Below are 14,448 nucleotides of genomic sequence, written 5' to 3' on the forward strand. Positions count from 1 at the left end.
AAACGATATTGAATTTTGTCAAATGTCCTTTCTGCATCTGTTGAGTTGATATTATAGTTTTTGTCCTTCATTGTGTTAATGCGTTTAATCATATTTATTGATTTGGGTTATGTGAAATAATCCCTGCATTTCAGAATTAAATAGCACTTGAGCATTGTAAATTATTTTTCTAATATGCTGTTGAATTTGGTAATTTGGTTTGCAAGTGTTTTATTGTAGATTTTTACATCTATGTTATTCAGGAATGTTAGCTTATAATTTTCATTTCCTGTAGTGTCCTTGTCTGGTTTTGGTATCAAGGTAATGGTGGCCTTGTAAAATGAGTTTGGAAGTTTTCCCTCTTCTTCACTGTTTTTAGAAGAATTTGAGAATTGAATTAGGTTTTTTTTTTTTTTTAAGTATTTGGTATAATTAAGCAGTTAAATCATCAGGTTCTAGGCCTTTCTTTGAGGGAAGACTTTTGTTACTGATTCAGTCTCCTTACTTTTTATTGATCTGTTCATATTTTTTTCATGATTTAGGTTTCATAGGTTGTATATATTCAGAATATATTCATTTCTTCCAGATTAGCTAGTTGGTTGGATTATAATTATTCATAGTAGTGTCTTGTGATCTTTTGTATTTCTGTGGTATCAGTTGTAATGTTTCTCTTTCATTTCTGATTGTATTTGGATGTTCTCTTAGTTTAGCTAAAGGTTTGTTAATTTTGTTTATCTTTTAAAAAATCAACTCAGTTTCACTGATCTTTTTATATTTTTTATTTCTATTTTATTTATTTCTGCTCTAATCTTTATTTTTTCCTTCTACTAACTTTGGACTTTGTTCTTCTTTTTCAAGCTCACTAAGGTGTAACAGTAGTTTGCTTATTTGGGACCTTCTTTTTTGATGTAGGCATTTGTTTTTTGCTACAAATCTCCCTCTGATAATAGCTTTTGTTGCATACTCTAAGTTTTGGAATGTTGTGCTTCCATTTTCATTTGTCTTAAGATATTTTAGAATTTCTCTTTTGATTTCTTCCATGACCCACAGGTTGTTTAGGAGTTATTGTTTAATTCTATATATTTGTGCATTTTCTAAAATTCCTCTTATAGCTTTATAGCTTTATGCTATTGTGGTCAGAAAAGATACTTGGTATGATTTTAATTTTCTTAATTGTTAAGACTTGTTTTGTAGCCTAAGATTTGATCTATCCTACAGAGTGTTCTGTATGTACTTGAGAAGAATATGAATTTTGCTACCATTGGATGGAATGTTCTGTATATGTCTGTTAGATTCATTTGGTCTAAAGTGTAGTTCAAATCTGAGGACTCATTCCTGATATTCTGTCTGGATGATTATATTGAAACTCTTGTATTCAGAGTAGGCATATAATTTATAATCCCGAGCAATATGTCATCCATATTAAAAGATAAAAATATCATATATAAAATATTTATAAAGGTATTACACAATAAATTTTAGGATGCCAATGATCTAAAGAGAGATACCTGCAAAAATATACGAATTACTTTTTTATTCATAGAGTCAATCAGTAAATTAGCATTTACTATGCACCAGGCACTATATTAGGCAATGGAGGTCAAATGTGAGCAAAAACTGACATTGAGTTAATATCTAAAGAAATGTAAGTATCAACAAGGTGAGGAGAGAAAGGAATGGTGTTTAGATTGAGAGAATAGCAAGTAAAAAGACTTTATGGTGGGAGAGAACTTGTCTCTTAGAAGAATATAAGAAAAGTCAGTGGGGCTGTAGTATTGTAGGCCAGGGTCAGAGTGGTGAGAGCTGAGGTTCAGATTTTGAAGTCATTAAGGGCCACGGAAAGGATTTGGATGTCCTCAGAACCATAATACACTATTAAAGGATGATAAAGAAGAAAGAGAACATGATCCAATTTGAGTTTTAAACAGATTGGTTTGATTTTGGTGTGGAGATTTCATTGAAGGAATCCCAGAGAAGATCTGAATAAACCGATTAGATAGATAAAACAGTAGTCTAGGGAAGAGATGATGGAAGGTTGGATCTGGGTGATTATGAAGAGAACTGGAGAGATTTGAAAGAGTTTTAGGAGATAAAATTAATAGGATTTGATAATGAATTAGATATGGGGGTAATGGGAAGACTTGATTAATGGCTCCCAGATTGCTGATTCACTAACTGTATGGATGGTGGTCTCATTCTCTAAGCTAGCAGACACTGGGACAGCACCTGATTTGGAGAAACAAAATGACAAGGACATGCTATACTGAGGTATATTGAAGATACCCAAAAAGAGACCAAGTTGGATAACAAGATCTGGAATTTATAGAAGAGATCTGGCTTGGAGACATGAAAACATGAGGCACTGAATCTATAGCTATAGGTGAGAGGATAAGAATAAAGAAAGGATAGGGCTTAGGGCTCACATGAAGGAACTCTAATGTCTACTTAATAGATGAAAAAAGGTGAGCCTGTAAAGGAAATAAAGGAATATTCAGAGAAACAAGTGAATGTTTTTCTGTGGAAAGCCAAGGATTGAGAGACTTTTAAGGAGGATGTGGTTACCAATGCTTCTGAATTATTAGGTGAAATGAGCAAAAAGTGTTTTATGGGCTTGGTGATATGAATAGGTTATTGTTGATGTTGGCTGTTTTGGTGAACTGGTAAGGAAAGAAGATAGTTGAGTGAACAGGAGATGAGAAGATGAAACCAATGATAATAGATAACTTTTATGAAAAGTTTGTCCTGTGAATGGTTGGAGACAGATAGGGTGGCAGCCCGAGGGGGACATGTACTAAGTGGTACTTGGTGAATGTGTCATAGAGAAGGTAAAGTTGAGATGATTCTTATATGTTTTTGATAGGCAAAAGGATAGAGAAACATTATTTCAGGTGAATAATGGGCATCATGAATGAGTATATTTTGGGGAAAAATGAAGAAACTGATCTAACTGCAATAGTGTGGACTTTAGGAGTAATGAGAAATATGCTTGTATAGGTAGGGAAGGTGAGGCTAGATTTCAGAAGCCTTTGTAAGTCTGGAAAAGATTTGAGAGTAGATTATGTAAATGGTTGTGATTCTTCTTTCTCTTTTCTTTTTTTTTTTTTGAGTTGGAGTCTCACTCTGTCGCCCAGACTGGAGTGCAGTGGCCGCTCCCGGCCACCGCAGCCTCGACCTGCTGGGCTCCGGCGATCCTTCCGCATCAGCCTTCCGAGTAGCCGGAATTATAGGCATGCGTTACCACGCTCGGCTGATTTTTTGATTTATTGTAGAGATGAGGTCTCGCTGCCCAGGTGGGTCTCGAACCCGCGGGCTCAGGCAATCCACTCACCTCAGCCTCCCAAAGGCGCGGGATTACAGGCTGAACCACCGAGCCCGGCAGTTTTGCTGGTATTTAAACTTCATATTAATGAAATAAAACTGTACATAGTTTAGCTTCTGGCTTCCTTCAGTTATATAATATTTTTGAGCTCATTCATGTTGTTGCATGTATCAGCAATCTATTCCATTTTAGAGCTGAGTAGTGTTTCTTTTTTTTTTCTTTTGGAGTTGGAGTCTCACTCTGTCGCCCAGATTGGAGTGCAGTAACACGCTCCCGGCCACCGCAGCCTCGACCTGCTGGGCTCTGGTGATCCTTCTGCTTCAGCCTTCCAAGCAGCCGGAACAACAGGCGCGCGCTACCACGCCTGGCTAATTTTTGATTTATTGTAGAGATGAAGTCTCACCAAGTTGCCCAGGCGGGTCTCGAACCCGCGGGCTCAGGCAATCCACTCACCTCAGCCTTCCAAAGCGCGGGATTACAGGCAGAGCCACCGAGCCCGGCTCTGAGTAGAGTTTCTTGCATAAATATGACATAAAAATCAATTCTTTGGTTGATATACAGTTGCATTATTTCCAATCTTCAGTTACTATGAATAAACCTGATGTGAACATTTTCCTACAAGTCTTTTTCTTAACATATGTTTTCATCTCACTTGCATAAATACCTAGAAGTGAAATTTCTGGGTTATAAATAAATATTTAACTTTACAAGAAACTGTTTTCTAAAGTAATAATACCATTTTATAGTCTTATTAGCATTTTATAAAGAGCTCCAGTTCTAGATTCTCATCAACATTTTGTGTTGCTGATCTTAAAAACTTCTCTAGTGCTTGAGCAGTGGTGAGCATGTTATTGTGCTTATTGACCATTTTATACCTTTTTTTGGTGAAATATCTGTTCAAGTCATTTGCCCATTTTGATAATTGGGTTGTTTGTTCTTTTATAGGAAATTTCTGTATATGCTGAATTGAAATTCTTTCTCAGATATCTGTACTGTAAATATTTTCTTCCAGGCTGTAGGTTTCAATTTCATTTTCTTCAACATGTCCTTGAATGAGTAGCTAACTTTAACTTTGATGATACCTAACTTATCAACACTTTCTTTTTTGGTGATTGTGACATGAGATTTTTATAAGAAATGTTTGTCTTCCTCATGATTGCAGATATTTCCTCTTATGTTTTCTGCTAAAAGTTTTATATCTTTCCCTTTTGCATTTAGATATATGACCCACTTCAAATCTTTTTTTGTGAGATGTGAGGTGGAAATCATGGTTCAATGTTTGCTCATATGAATATACAGTTGTTTCAGCACAAATCATTGAAAAAACCTTTTCTTTACCTATCTACCTGCCTTGGCGTCTTTGCAAAAAATCAGTTGACTGTGTATATGAGGGTCTATTTCTGAATTCATTATTCTGTTTCATTGGTCTATTTGTCTGTCCTTACTCCAATTTACACTATCTTAATTACTATAATTACATGTTTCTCTAACTTTGTTCTCCTTTTTCAGATTTTATTTTGAACTGTTTTTGGTAATTTGAATTTTCACAAACATTGTATATTTAATTTTTCAATTCCCTCAAAACCCTTGTTGACATTTTCACTGGGATTGTGTTGAATCTATAGGTCAATTACAAAAGAATAGATATCTTAAAAATATCCAGTCTTTCAATTCATATATATGGTATGGCTCTTCACTTATTTAGGTATTCCTTAATTCAGCAGCATTTTTTGGTTTTCACTCTGGAAGTCTTCCACATCTTTTGTTAAATCTATTTCTTAGCATTTTATATTTTAAAATATTATTCTAAATAAAATTGTTCTTTATCATCTGTCAATTGCTTAATGCTCATATATAGAAACACAATGAACTTTTATGTTGATTTTATATACTGCAGCCTCGCTAAATTCATGTATTAATTAGAGATATTTCTTTGAATATCCTTAGCACTTTTCATGCAAACAATCATTTCCTCTGCAAATAGAAAAAAATTTAATCTTCTTTTCCAATATTTATATCTTTTGTTTTTTCTTTGATTTCATTGGTTGGATCATGAATAAAATGTTGAATGTAAGGATATATATACATCCTTTATTTTCTCCTGATCTTAGAGGATAAGTAGTGAATAGTCTACCTTTAAAAATGATGTTTGGTGCAGATTTTTAAGAGATAACTTCTATCAGATGGAAGAAGTTTCCTTCTTTTCTTAGTTTGCTGAGATATTTTTATCATGAATGAGTTTGGTTTTATCCAAATACTTTTTTTCTGCATCTGTTGAGATAATCATATAACTTTTCTCTTTTATTCTGTTGAAGTAATGGATTACACTGATGTATTTCATAATGATAAATCAACCTTACAAATTCATGTGATAAATCCTACTTGTTCATGATCTATTATCTTTCTAAAAAATATATTGCTAAATTTTATTGGCTAATATTTTCTTCTGGGGTTTTGTAACTACTTCTATAATATCTGTTGGTCAGTAATTTTATTTTAATAATCCTTGTCTGATTTTGATATAATTATAATGCTGACTTCGTCAAACAACTTGAGAAGTGTTTCCCTTCTATTTTCTGAGTTTGTATTATGTCTTAAATATTTAAAAGAATCTACTGAGCCTGGAGCCATCTAGTTCTTCAGTTTTCATTACAGATATTGAGCTATCTGGATTTTCCATTTCTTTTTGTCAGGTTTGGTAAGTTTTTCTTAGAAATTTTGTTCATTTCATCACAGTTTTTAAATCCACTGGCAAAAATTGTTTACATTATATCTTAACATAAGGCCTAACTGTTATCTTTGTTGATTTTCATTCTTCTTTAAGTATTTTTTTATTTTATTGACCTGCATGCTACTCTTTATTTTTTTTTACTTACTTTGAGCTAAGCTACTGTTTTTAAAAGTTTTTTCGTATAAATGTAGATAATTGATTTTAAACCTTTTGCTTTTTAAAATATGAGCATTTAAAAATAATACATTTTCTCTAAGTGTTGCTTTGTTTCTCACAAATTTTGATATGTTGTTTCAATATCATCCAATCAAAAATGTTTGCCAAATTTCTTTGTTGACCCATTGATTATTTAGAAATAGAGTAATATCCAAATGTAGATTTTTTAAGAAAATTTTTTGACTGATTACTAACTTAATTACTTAAGGCCAAATAATGTACCATATATGATTTCAATATTTAAAATACTTTTGGGGTTCAAAATGTTTTCTGTTTTAGTGAAAGTTCCATGTGTACTGGAAGAGAATGTATATTCTATAGTGTAGTGTGGTGTGTTCTATAAATGTTCAGGCTTAGTTAGATGACAGTATTGGTGTTCAAATATTCTATATACTCATTTATTTTTTTCATCTGGTTCTGTCAGTTAAAGTGGGAGGGTTAAAATCTTCAACCACAACTGTGGAATTGTCTAATCATCCTTTCAGTTTTGTCTTTTTGTTTTGTTTTGTGTGTTTTGAAGCTCTTTCATTATATTCATATACATCTGGGAGTTTTATGTCTTAATAAAATAGCATTATTATTTTTAGATATCCCTCTTTAACTCTGATAATACCCTTTATCTTCAAGAATGTTTTATATTAATTTAGTTAAACTCACTTTCTAATGCTTAGTACTTGTGTGGTGTCTTTACCCCACACTTTCATTTTCAACTTGTCTATGTCTTTATATTTTGCATAGTTCTCCTAAATACTATTGCTTTTGTTAAAAATCAAGTCTGAAAATTTCTGTCCCTAGTTGATGTGCTTATTCCATTTACATTTAATGTAATGCTAGATATGGCTGGATTTAGGTTTATCATCTTGTGTTTTTTTTGTTGTTTGTCTCATCTTTTTTTGGTGTCTTTTGTCTCATTTTTTTCCTTTCCTTTTTTTTTTGTGGGTGCTGTTAGTATATTTCTTTTAGCTAAAATATTAAAAGTATTTGTCTTGCCTGCATAGGGTGTGACCATAAGGAACACAGTAGAAAGCAATGACTAGAAGGCTAAAGAGATGGGCAGAAATTGCTGGCAATCCATTCAACTTTTGTTCTAAATATGTCTTTATTTTGTCTTTGTATTTGAAAGATATCTTTGCTCTATATAAAAATCTAAGTTAGTGAATATTTTCCTCTAAGTATTTAAAAGATGCCATTCCATTGTTTTCTGGCCTCCATTACTTTTCATGATTAAGATGCTCTAATTCTTTTTTATTTTTATTTATTTATTTATTTTTATTTTAAAGATGTGTGGGGTACAATTCAGGGTTAGGTATGCAAACGTTGATTATGCAGGTACCCTTGTTGATGAGGTGTGCCCCTCCCTCCCCTAGCAGTTTCCCTCAACTGCTAATCCCACCCCCTCAGCAGTGTTCCACTACTGCCAATCCCTTTCTTATAGTATTATGATAATTGTTCAAGTTCCACTTATGAGTGAGAACATATGGTATTCTGTTCTTTGTTTCTGTGATAGATCACTGAATATGATAGACTCTTAATTCATCCAAGTTGCTGCAAAGTCCATATGTTTGTCCTTCTTTATGGTTGCATACTATTCCATTATGTAGATGTATCACATTTTTTTAATCCTTTGATGGGCAGGATGGTTGGTTCCATGGTTTTGCTATTGTGAATAGGGCTGCGACAAACAGGTATCTTTTTTGTAGAGTGATTTGAGTTCCTCCGGATGCTGTAATTCTTATCTGGCCCTACTCACCACATATTTCAGTCATGTGTCTTTTTTTCTTTGGATGCTTTTAATATATTTCCCATTATCTTTCATTTTCAGCATTTTTACCATGATTTTCCTTATGTGACTTGATTGTGCTAATCTTGCTTGTGTTTTACTGAGCTTAAATCTGTGGGCTGCTATTTTTCATCCTATTTGGAAAAATTTTCGTCATCGTATCTTTAAATAACGTTCCCTCTTTTCTGTTTTTTTCTTTCCGGACTCAACTACATATATTTTAGACTTCTTAATCTTGTTCTACAGGACATCTTTTTCAATCTTTTTCTCTTTTGCTTCAAGTTTGCATTGATGTGTTTTCAAATAGTCCTTTAGTGTCCAATCTTCTGTTAAATCTATCCAACAGATTTTTAATTTTAGAAATTATAGTTTATTTGTATGTTCCCGAATATAGCCTTCAGTTTCTGCTGCATATTCTCTTTCCTTGATAATTGTCACAGTTTTCTGTGTTTTTTTCCCATGGCCAATAATTTGTGTTTGTTTATAGGACATTGTGTGATACAACTTAAAGATTTTGGATTTTATTATTTCCCTCTGAAGAGGGTTGCTTTTTGTTTTTTTAAAACCAGGCAATTAAATTACTGATGAATCACTTTGATCATAAAGGGACTTGAAGATTTTTTTTTTTTTTTTTTGAGTTGGAGTCTCACTCTGTTGCCCAGACTGGAGTGCAGTAACACACTCTACCTGCTGGGCTCCAGCGATCCTTCTGCCTCAGCCTCTCAAGTAGCTGAAACTACTGGTGCTCACTACCATGCCCGGGTAATTTTTAAAAAATTTATTGTAGAGATGAGGTCTCGCCAACTCTCCTGGGCTGGTCTTGAACCTGTGGGCCCAGGCAATCCACGGCCTCCCAAATTGCTGTGTTTACAAGCTGAGCCACCGAGCCCAGCCGATATTTTTTTCTTTAGTATAGGTCTATTTTCTAGTTTTGATCTTAGTCTCAAGGCACAACATGCTCCTAATGCATGGTCTTCTGTTGCTTAGATGTTACCAAACTTCTCTAGCTTGATAGAACTTGAACTTTGAAATTCATCTTCTAACTTTGAGGCGCTGGTGAAATTTCTGCCCACCTCTTAGCCTTCTAGTATTGCTTTCCATTGGGTTCCCTTTGATCTCAACCTATGCAGACACAATTCTAGCCACAGAGGGGGATTTGAGGTGGATTTATGTATAGGTTTATGGCTCCACCCACTAAAGGATTTCCTTCTCAACTCCAAGTTGTTCTGACAGCCCCAGATTTCATCCTTGGACTCTTAACCCTTATAATACATTTCTTCACGAGCTCTTTCACCCTGTGAATTGTCCAAACTGGGAAGTGCTCCCGGGGGAATGGGCAGTTAAATGAGTATTTCACTTAATATAGCTCCCTTTTTTTCAAGGGTTTATCTTTTCCAGTTTCTGCTTACTTTTGGTTGCTCCTTAGTGACTTCAAATAGACTTTTTTTTTTTTCATATTTTGCCTGGTGCTTCTTTATTTAGTATCTATTCTGCTAAATTATAGTTGGTTGTTACATACTTTTTTTAACATATAAACTTGTTGAGAGCAATGGGTATATTTTACTAATCTTTATTTTATTCCTCTGACCCAGAGCAGTGCTTTTTTACATAGCACTTACTTGTAAATGTTGCATTGCATTGTTATTTTTATGAAGACCAATTGTGAATCAGGATTTAAAGTCTTCTGCTAAAAAATTTATTTATATTTTTAGTACATCACCCTTAATATAAGTTTGAAGGAGTTTTTTAAGGTAAAATTTTGAAGTATCATATACCTTTAACAGTTTTTCTCACATTCACATAGCTTTTATTATAACTATTTTATTATAGTTGTTCTATTTTGTTATTAGCTATTGCTGTTAATCTCTTACTTTACCAGATTTATAAATTAAACTTTATCATGTGTATATATACATAGGAGAAAACAGTACATATAAGGTTTGGTACTATCCATAGTTTCAGGCATCTGCGGGAGGTCTTAGAACATAGCCCTGTGAATGAATAACGGGGAGCTATGCTGTTAAAAGGTATCTGCACTACATGTGAAGTGGCAAAGTATAATCAAAATGGACTTAGATTAGCTAATAATGTATATTGCAAACTCTAGAGCAACCACTAAATTTTTTTAAACATGTATTATTGATTTGCTAAGAGATAAAGTGGAATAATATAAAATGGTCAAATAGAACCAGAGAGAGCAAAAGTAGGAGAGGTAAGAAACAAAAAAATAAATACAGCTGGGTGCGGTGGCTCATACCTGTAATCCAGCACTTTGGGAGGCAGAGGTGAGAGGATTGCCTGAGCCCATGGGTTTAAGACCAACCTGGGCAACATGACAAGACCTGGTCTCTACAGTAAATTAAAAAAAAAAAAAATTAGCTGGGCATGGTGGTGTGTACCTGTAGTTCCTGCTACTTGGAAGGCTGAGGCGGAGGAAGGATCACCTTAGCCCAACAGGTCGAGCCTGCAGTGTCCATGAGAGTGCCACTGCACTCCAACCTGGGTGAAAGAGTGTGACTCCGACTTAAAAAAAACAGCCAACAAATACAACAAACAGAAAACTGCTAAAAAAAACCAGGACAGATATTAAATCTAACCATAATAATAATCACTTAAATATGAATGATATAAGCATACCAATTAAATACACTGTTGGAGTAGATAAGTAAACAAGACAAATATATGTTGGCTAAAAGAAACAGACTTTGAATTTAATGACTTAGGTAAAAGTAAAAGGACAGTGAAAAGTATACCATGCCAACACCAATCAAAAGAGAGCTAGAGTAGCTATATTAATTTCAGAAAAAGTAAATTTCAGAACAAGGAAAAATTTCAGGTATGAAGAGGGCATTACATAAAATATGGGAGTAAATTTTCTGATAACATATGATCCTAAATGTGTATGAAGCTACAGCACAACGTAAAAGTAAAAATGAGGTAAAAATGGATAGATCTGAAAGAAGAAATAGAAAATATAGTATCGTAGTTAGAAACTTCAACACAACACACCTCTTTTAGTGATTGATAGATCAAGTTGACAGAAAGCTGGGCTTGGGCGATTCTTCTGTCTCAGTCTTCCAAGTAGCTGGAACTGCAGGCGCACATCACTACGCCCAGCTAATTTTTTATAGATATGCAATCTCGCCACATAGTCCGGGTGGACTGGTCTTGAGCCCCTGGATTCAGGCAATCCTCTCGCCTCAGCCTCCCAAAGTGCTGGGATTACAGGCATGAGTCACCACACCTGGTTTACATTTCCTTCTAATCACTGTTTTTGCAGTATCACAATAATTTTAATAAGTTGTATTTTAATTTTTATTTAATTAAAAAAAATTTTAACTTCTTTTTTGGAATTCATCTTTGACCTGTGTGTTATTTAGAAGTGTATTTTTGAATCTCCAAATATTTGAAGACTATCTAGTTATCTATTTGATATTGACTTGCAGTTTAATTCCATTGTGGTTTGAGAATATTCTTTGCATAATGTATATTCTTTTAAATTTGGTAAGGTGTGTTTTATAGTCAAGATTGTTATCTATTCCTTTAACAATTACTGCTTCTTAAATATTTATGTTAAAAATATTTTATCTTTGTATTTTAATATTAATTCATTATAATGTTGACATATTATCATATGATCTGTAAAACTGCTAAAGGTACTGCCTATAACTGTTAGATTTTCAATTATGGTTTACACCAAAATATATCATTTTTATATTTATGTAAAAGCAAACCTACTCTCCTATGCAAATAGTACAGAGATATCTCTTTTATTTAGAATATTGATAGTTTCTAAATTCTCTGTAGTATATGGTCTTTGAATAATTTTACTTTATAAGAAGATATTTAAATTCTATTTAAATTAGCCTTTTAAAGATCAGTTTAATGAACAAAGAATTTATTTCATGCCAACATTACATTAATATAATTTTTGGAGGGAGTCATCTAATTTGCCTTTGTTATTATGTTCTGTATTCTGAATTTGTGGGGAAATGACTGTAGCCCTAATCTTAATAAATTAACTAATTTTTAGGTATTATTGATAGTCATTAATATTATTTAGTACTAACCAAAGGGTTTACTTGAGTGCAAAGAGGTATTATGCAATGATTTCTTTTAAATGAGATTTTTAGTTTGTATAAAAATATTATATTTGTCGCTAAACTGATCATGTCAGTTTCAAGAATAGGTTATATTATTTGTACCATACAAAAATCATAGTTGTGTTTGTCCATTTTTATGAGTTTGCCTTTTTAATTACTTGAAAGAAGAAAATTGTTAAATGAAGCTAAATAACTTTATTTTTTTCTTTTCTTCTTTAGAATCGAGTTTCTTACTGGGAAATGCCCAGATTGTGGATTGGCCTGTAGTTTATAGTAATGACGGTTTCTGTAAACTCTCTGGTTATCATCGAGCTGACGTCATGCAGAAAAGCAGCACTTGCAGGTAGGTAACAGAAGATCTCAGTAATATTTTCTGAAATTTAATCAAATTCTCAATGTGGTGAAAAGGCTTATGCTTATTTGGACTCACATAAACAAACAATAGGGTTAAAAATTGTGTAGAATAATAAGGAGAGTAAATTATAAATGGAAATAGTTTCTGAGCTGTTTTGCAAAGGAAAAGATTTTTGCGTATCTGTGAGTTAATTAAATCACTCCATAAATATTTTTTGATCACCTACTATGAGCCAGGAATTGTCTAGGTGCTGAGTGATCAGAGGAACATTCTATATCTGAGAAGCACTTGTAAAATCACCTCTAGAAAAACTAAAATTGTCTCGAACAAAACAGAGTAAATAACCCCCAGTCAAGCAGACGTGGTCCATGAACACGTAAGGAGTATCAATATAAAGTTTTTGGTCCTACATAAACCACATGTACTTTATAATATTGGCACATTGTGCCATCGCTATTTTGTTTGACTTGTGTAAAGCAAAATCTGACATTTATATTATTTACATCAATTCTTAAAAAAATATGCCATTTCTGTGAGCATAAAGAGAGTATTAAGAAAAAAGGGGATCGAAAAAAGAAAAGGAAACTGTGTATAAGGAACCAATTTAGAGCTTAAAACTTTTTTACAATATTTTAGTAAGGCCAGATGGAATGATTTTTCCTTGAGTTAATTTTTAAAACTCTCAACTAAGCACTGAACCAAGTTATTTTAGAACTACAAGAAATCTGAATTTTTTTTCTAGGCCAAAACTTTTGTTTTTCAGATGAGAAAACTGAGGTAGAGCCATGTTCAGGGACTTTTTTCTACCCACTTATGCTGAGAAGCATTATATGTAATGATATATACATATATATGTATATATGTGTGTATATATATATATATACACACACACACACACACACACACTCATACATACATACAGTTGAATCTTGAACAACACCAGTTTGAACTGCTTGTGCCCACTTATAGGCAGATGTTTTTTCAATCAAACACAGATCAAAATATGATATTTGAGAGATGCAAAACCTGTGTATATGGAGGGCTGAATATTTGTATATATAGGTTCCGCAGGACCAACTGCAGGACTTGAGTGTGCATGGATTTTGGTATGTGTGGAGGTCCTGGAACCAATCTCCCATGTTTGCCTAGGGAGATTTTTCCTCCCTTCCTTCTTTCATCCCTTCCTCCTTCCCTCCTTCTCCCTCGCCCTCCCTATATGTATTCTGCATCTCTCTCTATATATTCTGCATCTTCATGGAGGGATGAAGGTTTATACTATTGAGTCTAAACCTACACATAGGTATTACTTAGGTAGGTTTTGCGAAACGAGTTCCTACACCTCTTAACCTACTGAATCAGAATCACCTGAGTAGGCATGTAAACTAGGAGTCAGTATTTTTAACCAACAGTTTAGGTGATTCTGATACTAATCCAGGTTTGAGAAACAATCTGTTCAGTCGTCTTCCTCCTTCCCTTATCTTCCCTCAACCACCCTCATTTTTCCCACTACTAAAGTCATTTCCATATTTAGGCTTCACTTCCAAGTATGAAATTGGTAAATGGGAATGATGAAAAACCGTGACCCCTGGTTGAGATGCTTGCTTGGTAGCGCTAATGTCTTTCTTCCTTTTAAACAATTAGGTGGGCATTCACTCCAGTGCTAGCACTGTCATTAAGGTGTGTTTTCTAAATTCTGGCAAGGTGATGTTAAGCTTCGCTGCTTCCCTATTCCCCTAGAAGGGGGTTTAAGTTAGGAAAAAATTAGTTTTATGGGAGACCTTATCTTGTGGAACAGACTCTATAAAGAGTTCTAGAAAACAAAGATGTCCACACACCCATCTCTTATTCCCGGATGACTGGCATCCCTCCTTCATGCCAAGTCTGTCTCAGGTCTCATTTTCCACCTGAGGATATTTATGATTCCCTAAACATGATGTGTTTTTTGCTTCTTTGACTCCTCAGAGT

General features: G+C 33.7%; 1 protein-coding gene across 1 annotated transcript in view; it reads left to right on the plus strand.

Moving 5' to 3' along the window:
• KCNH5 (potassium voltage-gated channel subfamily H member 5) overlaps positions 1-14,448 on the plus strand; it is a gene marked incomplete at its 3' end in the record, with an annotated part of 114,804 nt that overhangs the window by 36,127 nt on the left and 64,229 nt on the right. The window contains exon 2 of the mRNA XM_008048533.1: positions 12,348-12,471. Within this exon, the coding sequence (XP_008046724.1) occupies positions 12,348-12,471 (124 nt within the window). The remainder of the gene's footprint in view (positions 1-12,347; positions 12,472-14,448) is intronic.

Source organism: Carlito syrichta, unplaced genomic scaffold (genome assembly GCF_000164805.1).
Source record: "Carlito syrichta isolate Samal-C Ts95f unplaced genomic scaffold, Tarsius_syrichta-2.0.1 Scaffold124146, whole genome shotgun sequence".
NCBI classification, from domain to species: Eukaryota; Metazoa; Chordata; class Mammalia; order Primates; family Tarsiidae; genus Carlito; species Carlito syrichta.